Genomic DNA, 22,979 nt, shown 5'->3' with positions numbered 1-22,979 from the left:
TTTTGACGGTTATCATTTCTTAATATCTTTTTAAACTATTTTTCTCTCATAAGGTTTTGTTGGCAATGCATGCAAATGTGGAAGATAGGGGAATCAAAGGTGACATTACACCTTTAATGGCTGCTGCTAATGGAGGACATGTCAAAATTGTGAAGTTGCTGCTAGCTCATAAAGCAGATGTTAATGCACAGTCTTCAACAGGTCATGCATATTTCTTTTTCAGTTTTGCTAAGTAGTAACATCATTTGGTAATAGTGGTTTCGCATGAAGGTGATGTTTAGTGCTAATTTTTCAGTTCTCTTATTTCTTAGATGTGCTACATATTCTCATACATCTGTGTATGAATTTTGAAATATATAGAATATATTTTGAATGATATTCTTCCTGTTTTGTTTATAAGGGCAATTGGCCTTTTAAAGTTCTTTAAGATAAAAGTAAAACACTGACCCAGTTAGACGGACCACTCTCTTGGAAATTGAAAGATGTGGGCTGTAGTGCTCAAACCCATGTTTCCAGTTTTTTAGGAGAGGAATGGTAAGATACAAAGAACAAAAGATTGTGGAACAAAAGGATAGTCCATTGTTTCCTACTGTTACTAAATTGTGGCCCACAGAAAAAGTATCGAAAAACATTGTGTCCTGAAGAATAGCATAACTTTAGTCTAAAATATATATATATGTATTTTCAAATTTGGGCCTAGATAGATTTGTGTAAAAGTTCTAAAATTTCATGGAAATATTTTGTGCATTTCCTTCATGCAGATTTTTCAAATTTATTAAATGTTTTTTAAGATCATGTTGTGATTTAAAGGGATTTTTAGAAACTCTTACTTTACCCAGAAGGTTGATTTTTCTTGTAATATGGGAAATTTTTATCAGCAGAAAAGTTTTAGAAATTATTGAATTCAATTTCAGATTTAGAAATTTGAATTTGATCAGTTAACTAGTATTTGAAGTTGTAATGAAAACATATATGATTAAAAGGTATAGTATAAAGTATGTATATGATGAATAATTTTAAGTTAGAAACATTGAAATAAAAAAAAACTTGTGAAGCATTTCTCTGATAAACATTAAAACAACTTTTTTCTCATCTTAAGGTAAAACTTAGCTCCAGGGCAGACTTGCCCAGTTCTTTTACAACTCTCCAATCTGGACAAGTGTATATGATTTTCCACATGTATTTGACTTTGGTTTTAAATGGAGAAGGAGAATAGGGAGTTGATTTCAGAAAGATCAAATGCAGTAGGAAAGGAATTTTATATAGAGATATATATTTACATATACGTATTTGTAATTTAATATTTATTATGGTTATAGTCTTCCGTTTCCATTTTCTTAATGTAAATTAGCACTTTGATTTATTTTGGTATTTTATGTTAATATATTTTTATTTTTCCTAATTAAAATAGGCAATACAGCACTTACATATGCTTGCGCTGGAGGCTATGTAGATGTTGTAAAGGTGCTCTTGGAATCCGGTGCTAGTATTGAGGACCATAATGAAAATGGTCATACCCCTCTTATGGAAGCTGGAAGTGCTGGACATGTGGAAGTAGCCAGATTGCTGCTAGAAAATGGGGCTGGCATTAATACGCATTCCAATGAATTTAAAGAGAGTGCCCTTACCTTAGCTTGTTACAAAGGTACAGTATAAACCTTTCTCGAAACAAAGTTTTTAAACATGTGAAATTATAATTATTTTATGTGATCTTGGTTTTAAATTAAAAAATAAAACATAATAATAGTATATAGTATGTAATTAAAATGTTAAGTGTTTACAGTGTTTCAGTTTGTTTACTATTTAAATTTTTAAAATACAGATTTAACGTTATAAATATTGTCACTGAAAAATGAGTATTAATTGATCTAATTTTTATCAGAAACAGTTCTTTTAATATGAACTGTATAATAGCTTTCATGTCGAGAAGATTTTGCTTGGTATGAAGGGGTACATGGTATTTTAAATGATGTCAATGAACCTGAAAATATTGATAGTACAGAAAATGCCCTCCTTTGGCAGGCCAGACAGTTGCCTGGAAAGATGTTTGGTCTGTAGATAATTACTGTTCTATATTCTAGATTGTTAAAACGCAGCCACAGAGCCGAACATTTTTTAGACTCCACATATATGACAGATAAATGGCTGTAAAGTAAGGTGTTTTACTTTTTAAGAAAGTAAATTAAGAAAATGTTTTATTAATAAAGTTTTTTGGGCTGGGCGCGGTGGCTCAAGCCTGTAATCCCAGCATTTTGGGAGGCCGAGACGGGCGGATCACGAGGTCAGGAGATCGAGACCATCCTGGCTAACACAGTGAAACCCCGTCTCTACTAAAAAAAAATACAAAAAACTAGCCGGACGAGGTGGCGGGCGCCTGTAGTCCCAGCTACTCGGGAGGCTGAGGCAGGAGAATGGCGTAAACCCGGGAGGCGGAGCTTGCAGTGAGCTGAGATCCGGCCACTGCCCTCCAGCCTGGTCGACAGAGCGAGACTCCGTCTCAAAAAAAAAAAAAAGACAAGAAAGAAAGTTTTTTATTAAAAAAAAAAAAAAGTCATGCAATTTTGTGTTTGTTTAGCCATTCAATTCTATGTTTTATGCCATATATCTATATAGTTGTCCCATATTATTTACATCATAAATTCTTGACCCCTAGGCATCAAGAAAAAGCTTTTGCAAAACCTAGTAAAAAATTTAAGGAGACACTCATTCTCAGTGACTAACCTTTCACTTGTACAAGCTTACATGTGAGTGGCTTCTTAAATTTTGCACCCTGTGCTTTGATTTCCTCACCCTAGTTCTGGCCTTGGTGTTGTTTTGTTCTATATAAGAGTAGCCAAGGTTGTGTGATGCCTTTTGGAATAATTTCATTTATAAACATGAAAATAATCCTTATATATTTGGATTAATTGACTAAAATTTAACTTAAATTTGAAAAATATGGTTTATTTATAAAGTGCTTTTGATTATCTCATGTTAATAGATTTTCAGATAGGGAGCACAACTGAGGTCCCTTAGTTCCCTTCCCCAACCCTGTTTACAATTAGGCAGAGGCTGATCTTCATTGGGAGGAGAGGAGGTAAGCCTTGGGGTGGGCTGATTGGGTGGCTCTCTCCCCTTCTCACAAATACTTTTGAACCCAGTACTGGCTGCATTTCACTACAGAGTCCCTGCTGGCCAGAGAGCTTTGAGATGGGGCTGCATGTAACTCCTCTCCCCTCTCCCCTTTGCTTGTAGCCCCACCCTGCTATCCAAAAGGGGCATCTGAGGTTGGGGCTTGCAGGCTTTAATTAGAAGCTGGATAGCGAACTGAGCTGGTGGAGAACATCTCTACTACTTCCAGGTATCCATGGACCCCTTTCCCTTCCTCTCTTTCTGATGAGGTTTCGTATGATGTAGACTGACAAGGAGAGTTGGGGAAGAGAGGGAAGTCAGGCTGAGACTGAGCACTAATGTGGATTTTCGGGAGGGGAGAATCACAGAGAGAAAAAGGGATGGTAGGTAGTTGGCAAATACAAGACATGGCAGATACTACACTTACCGAAGTAAATTTTAACTGTTTACCTGTGACTCCACTATCTGTCCTTCTCCTGCATCTCAGTTGAATAAGAATTGATTGTAGCTGATTCTAAATAAAGCTGGAAAAAATTAAATAATTTTTCTATTTTTTTTGCATAGAATCTGAAGTCTTTTTTAAATTATAATTTGTCTTCTGCTTTTTAACCACTTATATGGTATCTTTATCTGAACTGAAGCATATGGTTTATTTGAAACTGCATAAATGTGTGTACATGTTTATGTTATAATTAAATATATAAATATAAATTAAATGGTGTGGTTTGAAGAATATTTTTATACATACAGTTCCCAGTTTATAAGCAGGTTTTTCCTAAAATGTTTTTGAGTTAGGTATTGGAACTTTAAATACATTTTCTCACAGAAATGACTGATCATTATCTCAGGCTACTAGTTCGTGAAAACTGATTTATTCCATAGCATAAATAAAATAACTATAACATGCCTGGGCTCTTAAAAGGTTGTAGAGGGAACATTTTGGGTGTTGGATTTTAATGGCATCTTTGTTCACCTGTAGCAGGGACTCTAGTAGCAGCAGTTTCTAGGGCAGTAGAGTAAGAGGTAGAACAGCAAGATCACTTGTGTAATTTGTGTTCTACAGTTAAGGGTAGCTTCTAGTTGACTTTATTATGCTTATAAATTTAATGCTATAAGTTAAATATAACTTTTCAAAATATTATAATTTTAAAAATTATTTTGAAATAATAAAATATTTTCAAGTAATCTTGTACACTTTTGGTTTAGGACACTTAGAGATGGTGCGATTTCTTTTGGAAGCAGGCGCGGATCAAGAGCATAAAACAGATGAAATGCACACTGCTCTAATGGAGGCTTGCATGGTAAGATTGGTGAAATATGCGAAATATGTTTATATATTAACCAGGGAGAGACAAAGTAGTATACAATGAATGCCTTTTCAATGGGTGCTATGATTCTGTTTGTCAGAACCTTATTGAATCAGTTGTACAACATTAACTTCTATTAAAGTTATTTTCTGAAGCTTTACAATGCTACCTGCATTTTCTTAGTCTCACACAGCTATACTGGTTTTATATAGTTGTCGTCACCAAAGTGACTCTTATAAAGATTGGCTGAGGATATGAAAAAGAAAAATATGGCCAGGCATGGTAGCTTACGACTGTATCTCAGCATTTTGGGAGACCAAGGTGGGAGGATTGGATTAACAAATTAAAATGGAGGCCAGCAGTTCAAGATCAGCCTGGCCAACATACCAAGACCCCCTGTCTATTTTTAAAAATGTTAAAAAAAAGAAAAAAGGAAATGTAATTCAGAGTATGTACATTATTAATAAGCATAACATACCTCAAACCAATAAATAGACTAAACAAAAATTTTAAAGTAGAGCATAATTTGTGTTACATAATTTGCCCTCTCTCACGATCTTTTCTGAGCTCTAGATTGTCTTTTGAAGAGCTGTGTTTTAGAGTTTGTATTCGGGAATGGCTCATAACAGTACTCTTAAACCTTTGTGTCTTAGTTTATGATTTATGACACAGAAGTGGATCAAAATATTATAGAAAAATTTATGAGGGGAACATGCCAACGGTAGAAAGGGCCCCAAAAGAATCTGAAGTTTCTTGTCTCATCTCCCCTTCAGAGAATAATTATTGAAAGGATGTTAAATTTTATTTACTAGTTTTTAAAATATTAGGTAGCCATTTAAGACTTGAGTTATCTATTGTTTTCCTTATTGCCATCTTAGTGTTTGCTTTAGCAAATTATTTTTTTAACAAATGAAAGTTTTTCTAAGCTTTTGAGTTCTTCATCTGTAAAATGAGGAAAATATCTTTCTCTGGAGTTGTGAGGATTAAATGAGATAATGGATATAAAACACATTAATAGTATTAACAGTAACAGTTTTAAAAGTTCCCCGTCATAAGGAAATTTAGTCATTCTTGCCACTCCTTACTGAGGAAACAGCCTGTGTGTAGTTTAAGAAATTAAAATGGAATAATCTGTAGATCTAGCCAACATGCACTGGGAGTAAATATTATAAGTGAAAGGTATTAGTAGGGGCCAGACATGTGAAAGACTTGCTATAACACTGAGTTTTTAAACTAGGATTTAAAGGAAATGTAGGAGTTCACTATCAAGGAAGAAGATTCAGCACTGAAGAAATAGCAAAGTAATCAAACTAATAAGACATTAGATTCTTCTCTACAAATTGAAAAAGAAAAAAAATAGTAAGACATTAAAGTTGTGTAGTGTGACAAGCATGGAGGCAAAAATGGGCATGGTATGTTTGAAAGAATATGTCTGGGAGATAACATGTAGATGGAAAAAATTATTGAAGGACAAAAAGAAGGAAAAAGAGGGCCTTGAAGTTGCCAGTAATTAGGAAAGGAGTGGGAAAAAGTGACCAGTAAAGGAGACAGAATATAGAATTTTCTTTTTGTATTCATTTTTGAGACAGGGTCTCACTCTGTTCTCAAGCTGGAGTGCAGTGGCATGATCGTGGCTGACTACAGCCTCAACTTGCTAAGCTCAAATGATCCTTCCTCCTCAGCCTCTTGAGTAGCTGGGACAAGTGCATACCACCACACCTGGATAATTTTTGTGTTTTTTGTAGAAATGGGATCTCACCATTTTGCCCAGGCCTGTCTCAAATTCCTGGGCTCAAGCAATCCTCCTGCCTCAGCCACCCAAAGTCCTGGGATTACAGGCGTGAGCCACCACACCTGGCCCTTTTCTTAACTTCACTGGTACTTGGATGATGAGCAATACAGAAAGTACCATGTGCACATTGTGTTCACCTAACACAGCATGTATCCTTCCCCCACTTCTCCAAAAAGGGTTGCATTTTTTTCTAACTAATCAAAAGTTTGCTTATCCTTAAAGATTCTTATAAAATTCTTCTTTCCCTCTCTAAACTTTATCCTTTTAGCATTTAAGTTTGTACCATACAGTGTTGATATTATCTGTGGTCTCACTATAGTCTCTTATTTCACATACTTACTGGTTTTTTTTTTCTAATGGTAAATAAGCTTCTTGATCGAAGGTATCATGTTTCTACTTATTTTATATTTTCAATCTCTATTTCCCTCTTCTATGTTAACAGAATATAGGCAGTGCATAATAAATACTGATTTACTCAACTGTTAAATGTAGATCTATTCCTGTTTGAGTGGAGATAGATAAACGTCATTGTATAGTAATTGAAAAGGCTTCAAGTTTTTCAAGATTTTTTTAATGGTGCTGATTTAATTTTTTAAATTGTATTATGATTAGGATGGCCATGTTGAAGTAGCTAGGTTACTTCTTGACAGCGGTGCCCAAGTGAACATGCCTGCTGATTCATTTGAGTCACCATTAACTTTGGCTGCATGTGGTGGGCATGTGGAACTTGCGGCTTTACTTATTGAAAGAGGAGCTAGCCTGGAAGAGGTCAATGATGAAGGTTATACACCATTGATGGAAGCAGCTCGAGAAGGACATGAAGAAATGGTGGCATTACTTCTAGGTCAAGGTAACCATATCTATCAAGACACTAAAGTATAAATGTGTAAAACCTAAGAGTATAATTGTATAAAATTGGATTTTAGTATTTCAGCTTTCTAGTAGAGTTGCAATGAGCTGTTACACTAACCAGTGATGAAGTATTTACTGTGAAAATGACTCCCATACTGTGTTAAACAAAATCAAAGAAACTTCTTTAATATAGAACTTTCAGAGACATCATGTGCTATATGTGAGTGAAAAACAACTGGTATTGGCAAGACTTGTGAGTTAAATAGGGGAATATAAGAGTCAACATTTCTAAAAGTAATAGATCAAGAGAATGTATTCCTTTGGGGGCAGAATACCTACTAATAAATATTTAATAGATCTAGTGTTTTATAAAACAGTATGGGAAACCATGCAGTAAAGACTAACTTGATGAGAGTGCAAGAATGCACTCACATTAGAAGCTGTCAAGGGGCTCAGTACATAAACTTCTCTTTTGGGAAAAGTGAAATAATTACTTCACTATGTTAAGATATCTTCAGTTTGGAAGTAATCTCCCATCTCTGTATTTGTAGCATGACTTTATTTTTCTTTCAGTAGTAAAGTTTTTGTCTGGACAAATTTAAGAGGAATGAAACTTTTAAAAAAACTTTTGTTTTTATTTAGAGGTAATGTTGACTATGATTTTTAAAAGCATAGGTTTTGGAGCAGACTTCTTAGACTGAATCACAACTCCACTGCTTGCCAATTTTATAACTTTGGGCAAGTTTGTAACCTTCTGTGCCTCAGTTTTCTCATGTGTAGGGTTATTGTGACAGTTAATACGTATATATAAAGCTCGTAGAACAGTGCTTGTCATATAGTGCCTGTTAAGTGCTAGCTATAGTGATGGTAGTAGTATTGATGACGATAATGTTGTGACCTTGTATAAGTTAAATAACCTCAGTTTCCTTAGCTGTAAAATGGAACTAATAATAGTAATAATAATAATACCTAAACAAGTTGTAAAATGCTTTGATATTGCCTGGGAAATAGTAAGAGCTTATTGAATGTTAAGATTTTTATTATCATCTTTGTCATCATCACCAGTATCTTTATCATTTTTGAATCACTATAATGAGAGGATGTAGCTTATATTTTTGAGTTATTTTATCACCTGACTTGTACCTTCTGGCTGAGTAAATATTACTCCAGCTGTGGTACATCAAATCTGGAAGTGGTTTTAATAGTTTTATTTATTTTTATTTTTAACTGCCTTAGGAGTTAGGAGAGAGGCACTTTCTTATTTATCATAGTAATATAAATGTTCATTTTTGAGATATAGTTTATTAAGACACAATCATGTTTTTCATATCTCTGGAATAAGTTAATGATTTTCTTTAAATAATTGGAATCTTTATTTTAGGAGCAAATATCAATGCACAGACAGAAGAAACTCAAGAAACTGCCTTGACTCTGGCTTGCTGTGGAGGCTTTCTGGAAGTGGCAGACTTTCTAATTAAGGCAGGAGCCGATATAGAACTAGGGTGTTCTACCCCTTTAATGGAAGCTGCTCAAGAGGGTCATTTGGAGTTAGTTAAATACTTACTAGCTGCAGGTAGGCATTTTTGCATTTGGGAGAAGTTTTTTGCATGATTTATTTAACTAAAAATGTCATGTGCAAATATTTTTATGATGCTATGATACACTGAATGTGTGAGTTTAAGAAAAGGTGTGATATACCTTTGTATGTATTCTGAGCAGTTTACCTTACTGCTGTTTGAAGTATTTGCAGCTTTAATTTCAACCAGTTTTGTTTGTAATTTTTTTAATGCCTACAATATTCCCTGTTTCTAGAAATGAATAAGGTTTTTTTGTTTTTGTTTTTAATGAGTAAGGTTTTAATTTGTTTAACTTGAGGAGATATGACTTATCCAGAAGAAGTTTTTATTTCCGTCATATATTATATGTCTTATGGCTCTTTTAAGTCTATGTATTATTTGTTGACACTACTACAGGAGCTAACGTTCATGCAACAACAGCAACAGGGGATACAGCACTAACATATGCCTGTGAAAATGGTCATACTGATGTAGCAGATGTCTTACTTCAGGCAGGCGCAGATCTGGTAAGCTATTTACTTTTTAAATCTTAATATTTAACAATAAGAAATTAATTTTAAATTATGGAGAGTCTAGACAAAAGGTATTTCTTTACTTTCAGTTTTATGGGTTTGTTTGGTTTTTTTTTTTTTTGCCATTCTTTCTCTCAGTCACATTTTTTCCCACACTGTTTAGAGTCCATTCTTTTTTTCCTTAATAGGGTTAGTCACTGCATTATCCCTCATTTTCCATAGAAAAAGGAAATTTTTGTGTTACAGATATTAATGCAGATTAATTTTCCCTTAGGTATTTAACTATTTTTAGAAGTTTTTCTGATTTGGTATAAAAAGACAAATGTGGCTTAGAGGAATTTCAGTATTGCTTAGGAAATAAATTATGCCTACAATATTCAGAACATTATTAAATAATAGAAGAGTTTATAAATACTTAATAAATAATCTTTTCCCTTCAGTACTTTATAATTTCAGGAAAAATAATAGGTGACATAAATACTGAGGTTATTATAAAAGATGTTGTAGTGAAAGTGCAGAGTAAAGAAGCTCAAAAGGTAAAGCGGTCATCTGATGTATTATTTTGGGGTGGTTAAAGTTTGGACAGATAGATATGGCAATGTTGTGGCTAAAGAGGTATTTCAATAGGAGAAAATGTTATGAGTGAAGCCTGAGGGCTGAGGAAGCATAAAGCAACTGTGTGTGGGTAGAATAGGTGGTCTTCCAGTCTAGCCTGTGGGGTAATAGGAATAAGACATCCGGCCGGGCGCGGTGGCTCAAGCCTGTAATCCCAGCACTTTGGGAGGCCGAGGCGGGTGGATCACGAGGTCAGGAGATCGAGACCATCCTGGCTAACATGGTGAAACCCCGTCTCTACTAAAAATACAAAAAACTAGCTGGGCGTGGTGGCGGACGCCTGTAGTCCCAGCTACTCGGAGGCTGAGGCAGGAGAATGGCGTGAACCTGGGAGGCGGAGCTTGCAGTGAGCCGAGATCGCGCCACTGCACTCCAGCCTGGGTGACACAGCGCGAGACTCCGTCTCAAAAAAAAAAAAAAAAAAAAAAAAAAAGGAATAAGACATCCAAAGGCCAATTTTAGTTAAAATGTGAGCACCCATATATTTATGGGCCTGAGATTCTAAGATTAATAAGCAACTGTGCTCTTTCCTTCATAGTTTATGACAAATTCATGTGCAGGCAGCAACAAGCCCCCCTTCAGTAATTAGTTTTATAAACTTAATAATTTATAATTTAACCTTTCTTTTGTCGTTTATGAAAATAAAATGTTGAATTAGATTATTGCTGGGGCCACTTAATGTTAGCACTAAGTCTAACAAGGGAGACATAAGCACACAGCTAACTAGAATAGAACATGTATAATAAGTGCTTCAAGCTTGTTAGACTTAGAGCTTCTTCAGCGTAAGAACTGTATTCCTGATGTTTGCCGCAATGGCTCTGAAACAGACAGCAATGTAATCTTTAGTACTTGGTTAGTTGATGGCAATTAGAAAAACTTAGGAAATGGCTTAAGGGAAAAATCAGAAATTGTTCATCAGATGTGAAGGTTTTTTAAAAAAAAGAAATTAAAAATGCCATGCAAAAGATACTTTTTCTCAAATCTTTATTTTTTTAAGATTGAAAATTTAAGATTGAAAATTTCACCAGTAGTGTTCTTGATTAGTTATTAATCATAAGTATGCAGTAGCGTCTCCATCCTTTTGGGACCCAGAAAGCTCTTGTAACATCTTAGAGTTGATAGTTTTAGAAATGTTTATCATTTTTATATAAGGGAAACGAGAGAGAATAGGAAGTCTGTAAAGAGATGGTAATGATATACTTACTGAAATTCATAGAAGTGGGATACACATGAGAGGAAGATAACTTGGAGTGGATGAGGATAATGCTCATTATATTGATTGTTCAGAGAAGGCTAGAGTACTATACGTGCATGTTCAAGTACCGCAATTCATTTTGTAGAGAGAGGGACAGATTACTCAGATGCATTTAGATGAGGGCATCATGATCACGTGACTACAACTTCAGTTTTAAAATTATTTCCAGTGCTCACTTTGGCAGCACATATACTAAAATTATTTCTATAGAACATGTTTATAATTTGAGATTTTTTTAAATTTAAAAATGTATTTCTTAATTTCCTTCAAAGCATTATATTTAAATATTTAGATTCAGATATCAGTCCAATTATTTTCCTTTTAATTTCCATGAAAAAGAATACTTGTTCACTGGCAATTAAATGATTAAATGTCAATTAAGTCTTATTTTTTTTGAAACAGGAACATGAATCTGAGGGTGGAAGAACTCCTTTAATGAAAGCTGCAAGAGCTGGTCATGTTTGTACTGTTCAGTTCTTAATTAGTAAAGGTAGGTTTGTTTAAAACAGTTGTCTTTTTTTCAAAGGTATCTACGCCTGCCTTCATTTAGAGATTTAAGGATAAAGCTCTTTTGAAGGCAAGAGGGTGTCATATGAGGATGGATGCTACTGACATTTAATGAATGGATAGTTGATAAACATGCTGCCATGCACAGACCAGCTTCAAACTAGAAATAATTGTCATACCAAGTAGCACACTTGTTGAGAAATGTATAAAGGAAAGGGAAATTTCTCTGTGTCAAAACTGAAGATTTAGGTAACAAACTCTGCTGTGTTCATGTAATATAGTATTATCTTGAAACCTGGAATTTTATGATGTTTCTGCCACTAAAAAAGTTTGTGGTAAGTAACATTTCTACCATTTCCCGGTCCTATGTTTCCTTTTTTATAAAATACAGGGAGCTGGTTATAAATATAGTACAAAAAATGTTCACAATTGAAATGTGACAAATATAGCAAATTGCATGAGGATTTTCATTCATGATCAGAAATTTTAGTTTGAATATTAAAGACCTCAATGACCAAATAAAACAAAAGGAAGTATATTATTACTTTCTTTAAATTATTTCTTACGTGCTTACTATGAAAGTTCTAGTTGAGACAGTTTTTCATTCAGAGTTCATCATATTCTTAAGTATAAGAGATTACAAATTTTACTTTTGATTCTGCATTGATAAAAGAAAGAGGAAGCCAGGTGTGGTGGCTCACCCTTATAATCTCAGCACTTTGGGACCCCAAGTCAGGAGGATCCTTTGAGTCTTGGAGTTCAAGACTGGCCTGGATGACACAGTGAGATTCTGTCTCTACAAAAAATTTAAAAATTAGCCAGGCATGGTGGCTTGCACCTGTAGTGCCAGCTAGTTGGGAGGCTGAGGTAGGAGAAGCACTCGGGCTCAGGAGTTCAAGGTAATAGTGAGCTATGATTGTGCCACTGCACTCCATCCAAGGTGACAGAGTGAGACCCTGTCTCAAAACACAAAAAGGTGTAGGTCATATACAATTTTAAAAGGCAGTAATATACCATTTTCTTCATATAATAATAGTAAAGAAATCTCAAGTTTATAATTGTTTATAGGTAAAGAAAATTTGAAATAACTTACTGTTGAAATTAAACATTTTGACATGCACTGGTGATATATATTCATAACAGTATTCTCAAGCATAGCATTATATACATAATTGCTGTCCCCTCTCATTGGTTAATTTTAATGAGTTCGATTTCAGTTTCTTTCTGCTGTTTTATTTCCATTTCCCACGTTACTTAACACAGTAATCCAAATTAGGGATAGAGATTAGGTGCAATGGCTCGTGCCTATAATTTCAGCACTTTGGGAGGCCAAGACAGGAGGATCACTTGAGCCCAGGAGTTTGAGACCAGCCTAGATAACATGGCAAGACCCCATTTCTACAAAAACAACAAACAAATAAATTAGGGATACCTTCCTATTTGGGAGTAGGGGTGAATTATCTGTTTTCCTTGTCAGGTATTTCCTAATGGGAAAAAAAAGGGTACTGTTCTATTTAGTGTTTGTTCTCTACATATTTAGCCCATAGAGGGAAGTATAGTTTATTTTTATTCAGTCATCTTTTCTACTGAAGAACTTAAAATACAAATAAAACTTCATATTTTACTTTTAATACAGTTATTACATTAGGAGTAATAGGTATTTTGGGTATCTTTTACTGGTACATACTGAAACCTTTTCAAATTATATCATGTTTGTCTGGGATTTATTTACTTTAGAATAATTCAAGATAGGAGAGGAGAATTAATGTAGGATATTTGTGAAATGAGATTGGCCATGTGTTTATAATCATTAAAGCTCGGTAATGGGTATGTGGAGCCTCATAATACTATTTTCTCTACTCTTCATGATTTTTAAATTTACCATAATTTAAAAAAAAAAAACCATTCTACTAATATGATTTTCCATGCCTTTTCTGTTTTAGGAGCCAATGTGAATAGAACCACAGCTAATAATGACCATACTGTACTGTCCCTGGCTTGTGCAGGGGGTCATCTGGCAGTGGTGGAACTACTTTTGGCTCATGGGGCAGATCCTACTCACCGTTTGAAAGTATGTAACTCAAATGTTTGTGTGGCATTGTGAATTAATATTTCTCTCTTGGTCGTTATTACAACATATCATGTACAAGTTCCATTCATAATGGCATTCTAAGCATAAATTTTCTCCTTTTTCACTTAAACGTTCTTTACCAAACCTATGATTTTAATGTGGCTGGGACCTGTTGGCTTTATCTTCCTAAGTGATTCTGTAAACTAACTTATTTTTCTTCACTTTTTTTCTGCTTCCATATTCACTCTTTTAGGATGGCTCAACTATGTTGATAGAAGCTGCAAAAGGTGGCCATACAAGTGTTGTTTGCTATCTCTTGGATTATCCTAATAACTTGCTTTCAGCCCCTCCACCAGATGTCACTCAGTTAACTCCCCCATCCCACGATTTAAATAGGGTAAGCTTTTAAAAATTAAAGCATTTTATGCCATGTCTTCTTTATCCTAACTTTTTCATTTATAATTTCTGTTTAAATTAGGTTAGTTTTTGTTCTAATATGTAGTTCTGTTTGTAAATATGTACTCAATACAGTTAATGAACATCTGGTATAATATTCAGATCCTAGATAATATGATTATGCTTTAGCTTTTAAAGGTCACAATAGCAACTTGAATTCAAAGCCCACTAAAAAATGTCATGGTAAACAATTTGGTGCCAACATGTTTTAAGTAAATATGTCATTGTCTCAGATGACATATTAAAAATATTTTCAAAAAATCTCTGTAATTTATTCTTTATTTAGAGCATACTACTTAATGGATTGTGTAGGACACTAATAGTCACTTAGTGTCCTTTGTCTTAGGCTCCTCGTGTACCGGTTCAAGCACTGCCCATGGTTGTTCCACCTCAGGAGCCTGACAAACCACCTGCCAATGTTGCCACCACTCTTCCCATCAGGAATAAAGGTCAGTTATACTTCTAAAGACTGTTTCTTACTTGGTGTCCAGGTAAAAATAAGATTACCAAAAAATAGCCATTTCTACAAACAAGGAATTTTACTAAGTTGGCATTATTAAATTTGTTTAACCCATGATAAAAGCATGTTATTGGGAGAAAAAAAAAAAGTAACACTGATTTGTGCTAGAATTAAAAGTTTTAGCATGAGAAATTCAGATGCTCATCTTTGATGCAATTCTGATTATAGATGATTTCCTTTAATAATTAGTAATTTTTATTCATGTAAAATGTTAAGCTTGGTATAGTTGAGTGATATTTTTATAAAATACTTACTTAAATCTCTGCAGTTATAAAGGCATAAATTAACAAGACGTATCAAATATTAGAAATTTATTTTAGAATGACTGGCTTAATATAGATTTTACATCTGGGATACCTTTTCTCAACCAATAATTCAGTTACTTGAGATATGCTTGTTTATTTCTCTAGAATTCTGAGGTCCATATTTGACTTGTGGATGTTACACCATGCATGTTCTTAAGTAATGTCCCCAGACATTTTATACCTACCGGTTTGAATCAGTTTTTCTTTTTAAAAGTTTTACGTGAAGAAACAATGCAGTTTTTATTTTTTGGTTTTTGGCTACATATATTCTTTTATGAACAAGCATGCTAAGTATTTTCACCAGCTCTTTTCAGTCACTACTATCAACCTAGAGCCTTGGCACCTTTTTCAGTTGATATAGCAAACAATTGATTGCTATACCTCTAGCCAGATCTGTCTATTCACCTGGCTGTCAGAAGATACAGTGGATGGCATAGTCCAGCATCTTTTCTTCCGGGGAAACTGAATCCCAATTCTCTACTGGCCAGATAGCTGTGTGAATATGTGAATTTATATCTTGCCTCTGTTAGTCTTGAAGATGGTAGGCCCCAGCAAAGACATATTTTAGTTGGATTTTAATTTCTTATTACTTCTTAGTGGTTTGGGTACTCTTTGTGTGTATGTGTGTGTGTTTAAAAGGCACAGACTATGAAATGTGAAAAAACCTGACTTAGAGGTCTGTTTTCTCTTCACCCTAATAATTTAGCATTATTGTTCTGTTCTTATGATGAGTTTTAACATCTTTATGACCATATAAAATATCTACACATAGCCTTAGATGTTACTTTAATTGCACACTTAGGTATCACAAACCTGCATTCCTCTATTGTCTAATTTTAGCCATGTGATATTTTTAAGATTCTGAAATTAATTTACAAAGATTTTGCACATAAAATACATACATTTTATATTTGTGAAAAAGAAGGTGGATTTGTTTTTAACTTTTTAACAGTACATTTTCACCTTTTATGGATATGATTACTTAGTGCATAACTGTTGGCACTAAACCTCCCAACAGTAACTCTGTAATGAGGATGCCATTCATGTGCACTTCTGAGGGGGTTTCTTTTTCACACAGCTGCTTCTAAACAAAAGTCCAGCAGCCATTTGCCAGCAAACAGCCAGGATGTACAGGGTTACATCACCAATCAGTCTCCAGAGAGCATTGTAGAAGAGGCTCAGGGAAAGTTAACAGAACTGGAACAGAGGATAAAAGAAGCCATAGAAAAGAATGCACAGCTGCAGTCCTTGGAACTGGCTCATGCTGACCAACTTACCAAGGAGAAGATCGAGGAGCTGAACAAAACAAGGGAGGAACAAATTCAGAAGAAACAAAAGATTTTGGAGGAACTACAGAAAGTAGAACGAGAGTTACAACTGAAAACTCAGCAGCAGCTAAAAAAGCAGTATCTAGAGGTTAAAGCTCAAAGAATTCAACTTCAGCAACAGCAGCAACAGTCTTGCCAACACCTGGGATTACTAACTCCTGTTGGAGTTGGAGAACAGCTTTCTGAGGGAGACTATGCACGGTTACAGCAAGTGGATCCTGTTTTGCTTAAAGATGAACCCCAGCAAACTGCTGCTCAGATGGGTTTTGCACCAATCCAGCCTCTGGCGATGCCTCAAGCTTTGCCTCTGGCGGCAGGTCCCTTGCCTCCAGGGTCCATCGCAAATCTTACAGAACTGCAAGGAGTGATAGTTGGACAGCCAGTACTGGGCCAAGCACAGTTGGCAGGGCTGGGGCAAGGAATTCTGACAGAAACACAACAAGGGTTAATGGTAGCCAGCCCTGCTCAGACCCTCAATGACACGCTGGATGACATCATGGCAGGTGGGTTTATATTGTTATGAGCAGGTATCAAATATGATTTGCTTAAGGCGAGTAAGAATGTACCCAAATTTTTTGCCGTTACCCAACTTGAGAACTATTTTTGGACTGACTCATGTCTAGCTTTAGAAATATTAGTTCAATCTCAGAAGTTCTCAGATGGATACAGGTTGAATTAAAGATTAGCTCATTCAATACAAATGACTGAAGCTTTCTGGCTTAGCTTGGTAGCTTGAGAATCTAAGTTTTTCACTAGTGGGGTTGATGTTTGATTTTTGTTTTTGTTTTCATTTTTTTCCTTTAAGTTCAGAATATTGAGATTGAATTTTGGCATTTTGCTTCTGTATTCACACCAATAAACTGGGAAATTGATAGAAGTTGAAGTGCAAAACTAGTAGGACACATCAGGAAGCTTATTTATGAACAGAAATACTTTATATCCTAATGGATCAGACTTCAAACCTGATGGATATTTAAAAAAAAAAAAAACACACTTTTATAAAATTAATAAAGTTCAAAATCAAATAGGGTTTAATTATACTGTATGTAAGTGATTTTGTCCCCTGTGAATGTTAATGTGTAGTCTCTTTCTAACTGTATCATGAGAAGATGTGGCCCCCCTGAAAGTATCATATATGATATATTTTTAGATGTGTAGCCAGATAAATTTTATTCCATTATAACTAGTTTCATCGGCAAGAAGATATATTTTAGAAGATTGTTTTAATGCTTCTAGTTTTTGGTACTTATTTTTTGTAAGCTTTGTAACAAAGTAATGGTATGAGATTTTATAGGGTTGTGAGCCATAAGAGTGCTATACTGAGAAGGATAATTTGCTTCATTAAAAAAAAGAAAATTTGAAAAGGAAGGAAAACAGAAAAATGGAAGGAATAAACAGTGGAATTTTGATGACTTCCATCTGATCTCTTCCCCTTTTTTATTTATTCGTCTGTACTTAAAGGATGATTGACTTTTTCTAATTTAAAAACTGTTTCAATAGCATTAAATATGATGAGATTATATAATTAAGTTTCATCTTTTAAAAGGATAATAGAAAACTAAACTGTATAGTGTTTAGATGTTTAGGTAACATTCAGACACTAAGAAACCAGCTGAGATAGATTTTATACTTAAAAATATCTGTAAAGTGTGCTAGTCCTCCTTTAATAGCACATCAATAGTTATAACATGTGGAATGAAAATTTCTGCTAGTCTTAAGGGTTAAATGACCACATTGGAAAAATGCTAGTAATAATTACTAGTAAGAATTGTATGGCTCTTATTGATGAGTGCAAAATTTTTCTGTAGATTTGAAAGTCACTACTAATCATGATTAGCTGATTATAACTGAGAATAAAACTTAAAAATTATTAAATATCCTGTGAAAGTTGGAACACAGTAACCATTAACCCTAGATTTGTTACTATGTCCATATGAATTCAGATCATAATAGTGCTCTATCATGTGAAACTACTAACCGATGTGTAGAGTTAAATATTAACGTATCCACTTGAATGAAGAATAGGCATTACATAGTAATGGTTGTTTAAACGTTTTTTTGATATATCAGAGTTTACCTGATGTGCTTGGGCATGCATAGTTGTCAACAATGATTTGCTAGTTGTACAGTTTTGTATGCTGATCAGAATTATCAGAAGTTTGTAAAGTATCTTTTCTTTTGATTCATACATGAAACAAAAAAAATTTTATTATATGTGTTCTCAGTGTTCCGGATAAAAAAATTTTTAAGTGCACATAACTTTTTAGGAAATATGACAAATGCTTGTCATAATACAAAAATATTTTACTTTTTTATTTATTATGCTCATTTCTATGGGGAGAGAAAGATAGCCAGAAGGAGGAAGAGTAGGGTTAAAAACATTTGGCTACTTACCTGCAACTCATCTCTGACAACAGACATGTGCACATTCACACACATACACATATACTCATGCACTCACTTTTGCAACCTCATTCTTAAATTTCTATGGTAGGATGTATCTTTTCAGTTGCTTAATGATGATTTCCACTTCTTTCTTAGGGGTTTAAAGTATATTACAGCCTCATCAGTCTCATCGTCTTCTTTCCCTCCCTCTAGCACACTCCCTGTTCTGTATTTCTTAGCCTTCATTTATTAGACTTCTACCATAAAATTTGCTGACCAAAATCGTCTGTCTTTCCTGTTCTTCACACTTGCCAAACCAGAATCAGCTCCCTGTTTAACCTATCTCAACACCTTGCCTTTGCTATCGTCTCAAGTTCCCTTTTTCCTACGCTGACATTAAAACTTTTCTGACGTGTGGTTCTCCCTTTCTAAATCTAACCCTAAAATGAAGCCCCACATGTAAAGATTTTACTAGAGTTCCTTCAGGTACCTACATATTTTACATTTGTTACTTTCAGTTGTGGAGAATGGATGTGTGATTAACAGTTACTTAATTTTAGTAAACCAATTTCATGGGTACCCCGAAGGAAATGATGAGATAATTGATTTTTCCTATTTCCTTTTAGATGAGGTGATAAGAACAACCAATTTGACTTTAAAAAAAAAACTGTAATTTTGGTAGGTTCTTTAACATATTCCAGTTGAAATGTAAATTATAATTTAGTCATTTAACAATAAAACTTAGATTTTTTTTTTAACCTGTTTAGTATTATGAAATAAAATTTAGTGATTCAGACAGACTGTTGTTCATCCTGTTTAAGCTACTTTTTGTCTTTAGCGTTTTTATTGTGAAAATCCAATCAAAGGAGATACGGAATCAATTTTAAGAGCTCTAGATATATTTTTTGAAATTTATATCTACAATATGTATATTTAAATTATCTTGATCTTTTCGTAACATAACAAAACTATCAATATGGAGTAACAATATCCAGATCACTAGATGATCAATTTAATATGTTAGTGTTTGCCCTTTTCTATTGGTCTGGATCCCTAAGGATTCAAACAGTGTTTTGTTTTGTTTTGTTTTGTTTTATTTTCTCCTTTGTTTTTCCTTTGGCTTTTAAGTGGACTTAAAAATGTATAATTATAGAATGTGTGTTGCTATAATGTATAGTGTATGTTTGTGCCTGAACTAAGGATTTCATGTAAAATAGATTTCTTAATTCATAATTATGTTTATAAGTGTTATAATAAGGTCAATTTCAGTTTTATTCTTGACAGGATCTTAATCTCTTTTGCCTGGTTTCAGATCCAGTTGTGAATCATGATTGTTTTCTGTCTGATGTAGTTGATAACTACTTTGGTAATACACATCCACATTATTGTTGACCAAAGATAAATGCCCATACTTTAACACTATAGCATTTTTAATGGGGTTGGGGGAGATGATGTTCACATATCAACTCCAGAAATAAGGCAATGAGAGACTAAAGTACCCTCAGCTGAATCTACAGTATATCCTATGCCAGCATATTTGGAGTCCTCCCACCTCAAGTACTGATCAGAATAGCCTTTTCTTAAGTTGAATATTTTGGTGAAAATAATATGACAGCAACATCATACTTAGAATAATAGTAATCCATATTTGAAGAATGTTTGTGTGCATACAGTTACTTCTACCCTAATCTTTTAATTTTATCGTTAAGTCAATGTGATTGCTGGATTCATTGGTGAGCATTTTAGCTCCCTCAGAGTAATTCTTCACATGAGCAACTACACTTCTGTGTGAGGATAAATTTTTATATTTCAATATCCTGTCATCCAGTGGGCTACAATGCATAATATTACTGTATCCCAGTCTGCAGTTAGTAAAACAGTAGGAGGTGTTTTAAATGATTGCATAGTGAGATTTCTCCCTCCGCAAGAGTGATATTAATTTTACTAGTTCTAGAATATAAGGTGTGAAATCGGCAAGTAAAAACCATGTATTCTCCCTTCTGATCTTGACTATTTTACCTTTGATCCCTTTTCTAATTAAGATATAATGGACAACTTTCCATTTGCATTTATATTTAATACATAAACATTTTTGTTTTCAAGGTTATTTTGAATTAAGATTTTATGACTACTTATCATAACAGGGGAATTTGTTTTTCAGTTGGATTATTATTTAGAAAATAAGTTACTCAGTATACATTATAATTTTACACTGTCATCATCACAATAACCAGGAAAATTAGTTATTAGTGCTATAGTAGTCTTCCTGTAGACATATTGTTTTAAGAAGTCTTTAAATATTTTTGAGTGAATATGTCTTACTATTACTTAACAATGTTTCATCCTTATTAAGTGCAGTTATTTTGTTCAACAGCAGTCAGTGGAAGAGCATCTGCAATGTCAAACACTCCTACCCACAGTATCGCTGCATCCATTTCTCAACCTCAGACTCCAACTCCAAGTCCTATCATCTCTCCTTCAACCATGCTTCCTATCTACCCTGCCATTGATATTGATGCACAGGTAAGTCCCAAACTTAAGAGAGATGGTTTTTCATTGGAATTATGCCATAATTTAAAACATTAACTTTCAGAGATTTAAACCATCAAAGATTGCCTTGTCTCTAGGCAAAGTCTTGAGCCACAGTTTTAAATTAATTAAAGTTCACATTTAAAAAATAAAATGCTAAATATAGATTATTAGTGTTAATTATGTGATGATCTGGTTTCCGGGGTTATCAAGTAACCTTTTTTTTTTTTAACTTTAGTTTACAGGAGGATGTAAAAGAATTAATTTATTTAAAATTAGCGCTTATCTTCTTCTAATAATAAATTAATAGACGATATGGTTTGAAATACATAATGGATTTCATGTAAAAGAAAAAAGGTTCTAACATAAAATTTATATTTTTATATGTCATACGCATGATTGATATCATATATCATCTTTGAAAATTCTCATCTTACTGATTGAAGTACGTGGTGAGTCTGTGTCTGTATCTGTAAAATTTAGCTGTATGGGATCCTAGGCACTTTTTGAAGAAATAATATGGAGTGGGGGGAAGACACTGTTTAAGTTAAGCTTTAGAAAGCCTGAGAGCTATTGAGTATAATTTTTTATTAAAAAGTAGTTGACCATGAAATCTCAGGGCAAGGTGAGATTGGAGAGAATAGTGTGTGTTTTGTCCTGAAGAAAAGTTAAGAGGTCTAATTTAGAAGACTGCCGAATAAGGTCAAGAGTACATGGCTATCAGGACGAAGAAATGTTTGCAGTTTACTTAGTTTTTGTATTTTGATAGTACCTGGGGTGTGTACATTATAAAACTTTTAATTTTATATATGATTATTTCTTTATAATAAAGCCTGAATTTTAGCAGGGGTAACGTGGGGAGAAAGAGAGAGGAGTGAGTGTGTGTGTGTGTTTGTGTTGGATGGACATTAAGGGCAAGTACTCTTAACCTATTGAAAATAAAGTTTCTTTTTTATTAAAATGTTTCTCAGTAACACTATGAAAAAGGAATTTTATTTCTGTTCTGACTTGTTGCCCAAATATCTGTTGTTTTTTATGTACTGACTTCTGTTTTTGTTGAGTACTTAAAATTGCCAGGGACTATTTTTAAGGAATGTCTCATCTAATCCTCAGACCACATACATGATGTAGCTACTCTTAATACTCATCTCCCTGAAGAAGACACTGTAGCTAAGAGAGAGATTAAGCATTTTGTTTAGTTACTTCATTTAGGCTAAGAAGCAGCAGGGCTGGGAATCATTCAGCATGACTTCAAAGACACCACTTTTTTTTTCTTTTGTAACGGGTTCTTACCATGCTGCCCAAGCTGGTCTCAAACTCCTAGGCTCAAGTGATCTTCCCCTCTCAGCCTCCTGAGTAGCAGGAATTACAGGTGTGCCACCATACCCCAAAGACACCACTCTTAACTACCATCTACCTAGCCTTTTAAAAAAATATATGAGACATTCATTTGATGAGCCATAGTTATTTACATTTAATATTGATAGCATTGTAGAATTGGTTTGAACTTGGCATTGAATTTGCATTATTTTTCTCCAGTCTTTTTTGCTTTGAGCCTTCTTCTTTTTTTTTGTTTTTTTGTTTTTTCGTTTTCTATTTTGAGACGGAGTGTTGCTTTGTCACCCAGGCTGGCAGGCTGGAGTGCAGTGGCACAATGTTGGCTCACTGCAGCCTCCACCTCCCGGATTCAAGCAATTCTCCTGCCTCAGCCTTCTGAGTAGCTGGGATTACAGGCGCCCACCACCATGCCTGGCCAATTTATTTGTATTTTTAGTAGAGATGGGGTTTCGCCATGTTGGCCAGGCTGGTTTCGAACTCCTTGACCTCAGGTGATCTGCCTATAACAGCCACCCAAAG

The 22,979-nt window shown here is 34.3% G+C and overlaps 1 protein-coding gene across 6 annotated transcripts in view; it reads left to right on the top strand.

Annotated features, from left to right (window-relative positions):
- ANKRD17 (ankyrin repeat domain 17) overlaps positions 1-22,979 on the top strand; it is a 182,729-nt gene that overhangs the window by 101,334 nt on the left and 58,416 nt on the right. For 3 of the 6 annotated variants that reach the window (XM_009206952.4, XM_003898779.4, XM_009206953.4), the window contains exons 5-16: positions 54-201; positions 1,412-1,645; positions 4,318-4,412; positions 6,823-7,060; positions 8,444-8,635; positions 9,036-9,145; positions 11,424-11,511; positions 13,472-13,599; positions 13,853-13,996; positions 14,402-14,504; positions 15,959-16,711; positions 20,968-21,116. In XM_009206952.4, coding sequence (XP_009205216.1) covers positions 54-201; positions 1,412-1,645; positions 4,318-4,412; positions 6,823-7,060; positions 8,444-8,635; positions 9,036-9,145; positions 11,424-11,511; positions 13,472-13,599; positions 13,853-13,996; positions 14,402-14,504; positions 15,959-16,711; positions 20,968-21,116 — 2,382 coding nt within the window. The remainder of the gene's footprint in view (positions 1-53; positions 202-1,411; positions 1,646-4,317; positions 4,413-6,822; positions 7,061-8,443; positions 8,636-9,035; positions 9,146-11,423; positions 11,512-13,471; positions 13,600-13,852; positions 13,997-14,401; positions 14,505-15,958; positions 16,712-20,967; positions 21,117-22,979) is intronic. The other 3 variants (XM_009206951.2, XM_003898780.3, XM_009206954.3) reach the window with 3 other exon arrangements.

The sequence above is a fragment of the Papio anubis genome, chromosome 3, assembly GCF_008728515.1.
Source record: "Papio anubis isolate 15944 chromosome 3, Panubis1.0, whole genome shotgun sequence".
NCBI lineage: Eukaryota > Metazoa > Chordata > Mammalia > Primates > Cercopithecidae > Papio > Papio anubis.
Note: the sequence above shows the minus strand (reverse complement) of the source record. Positions and strands in the feature narration are given on the sequence as shown.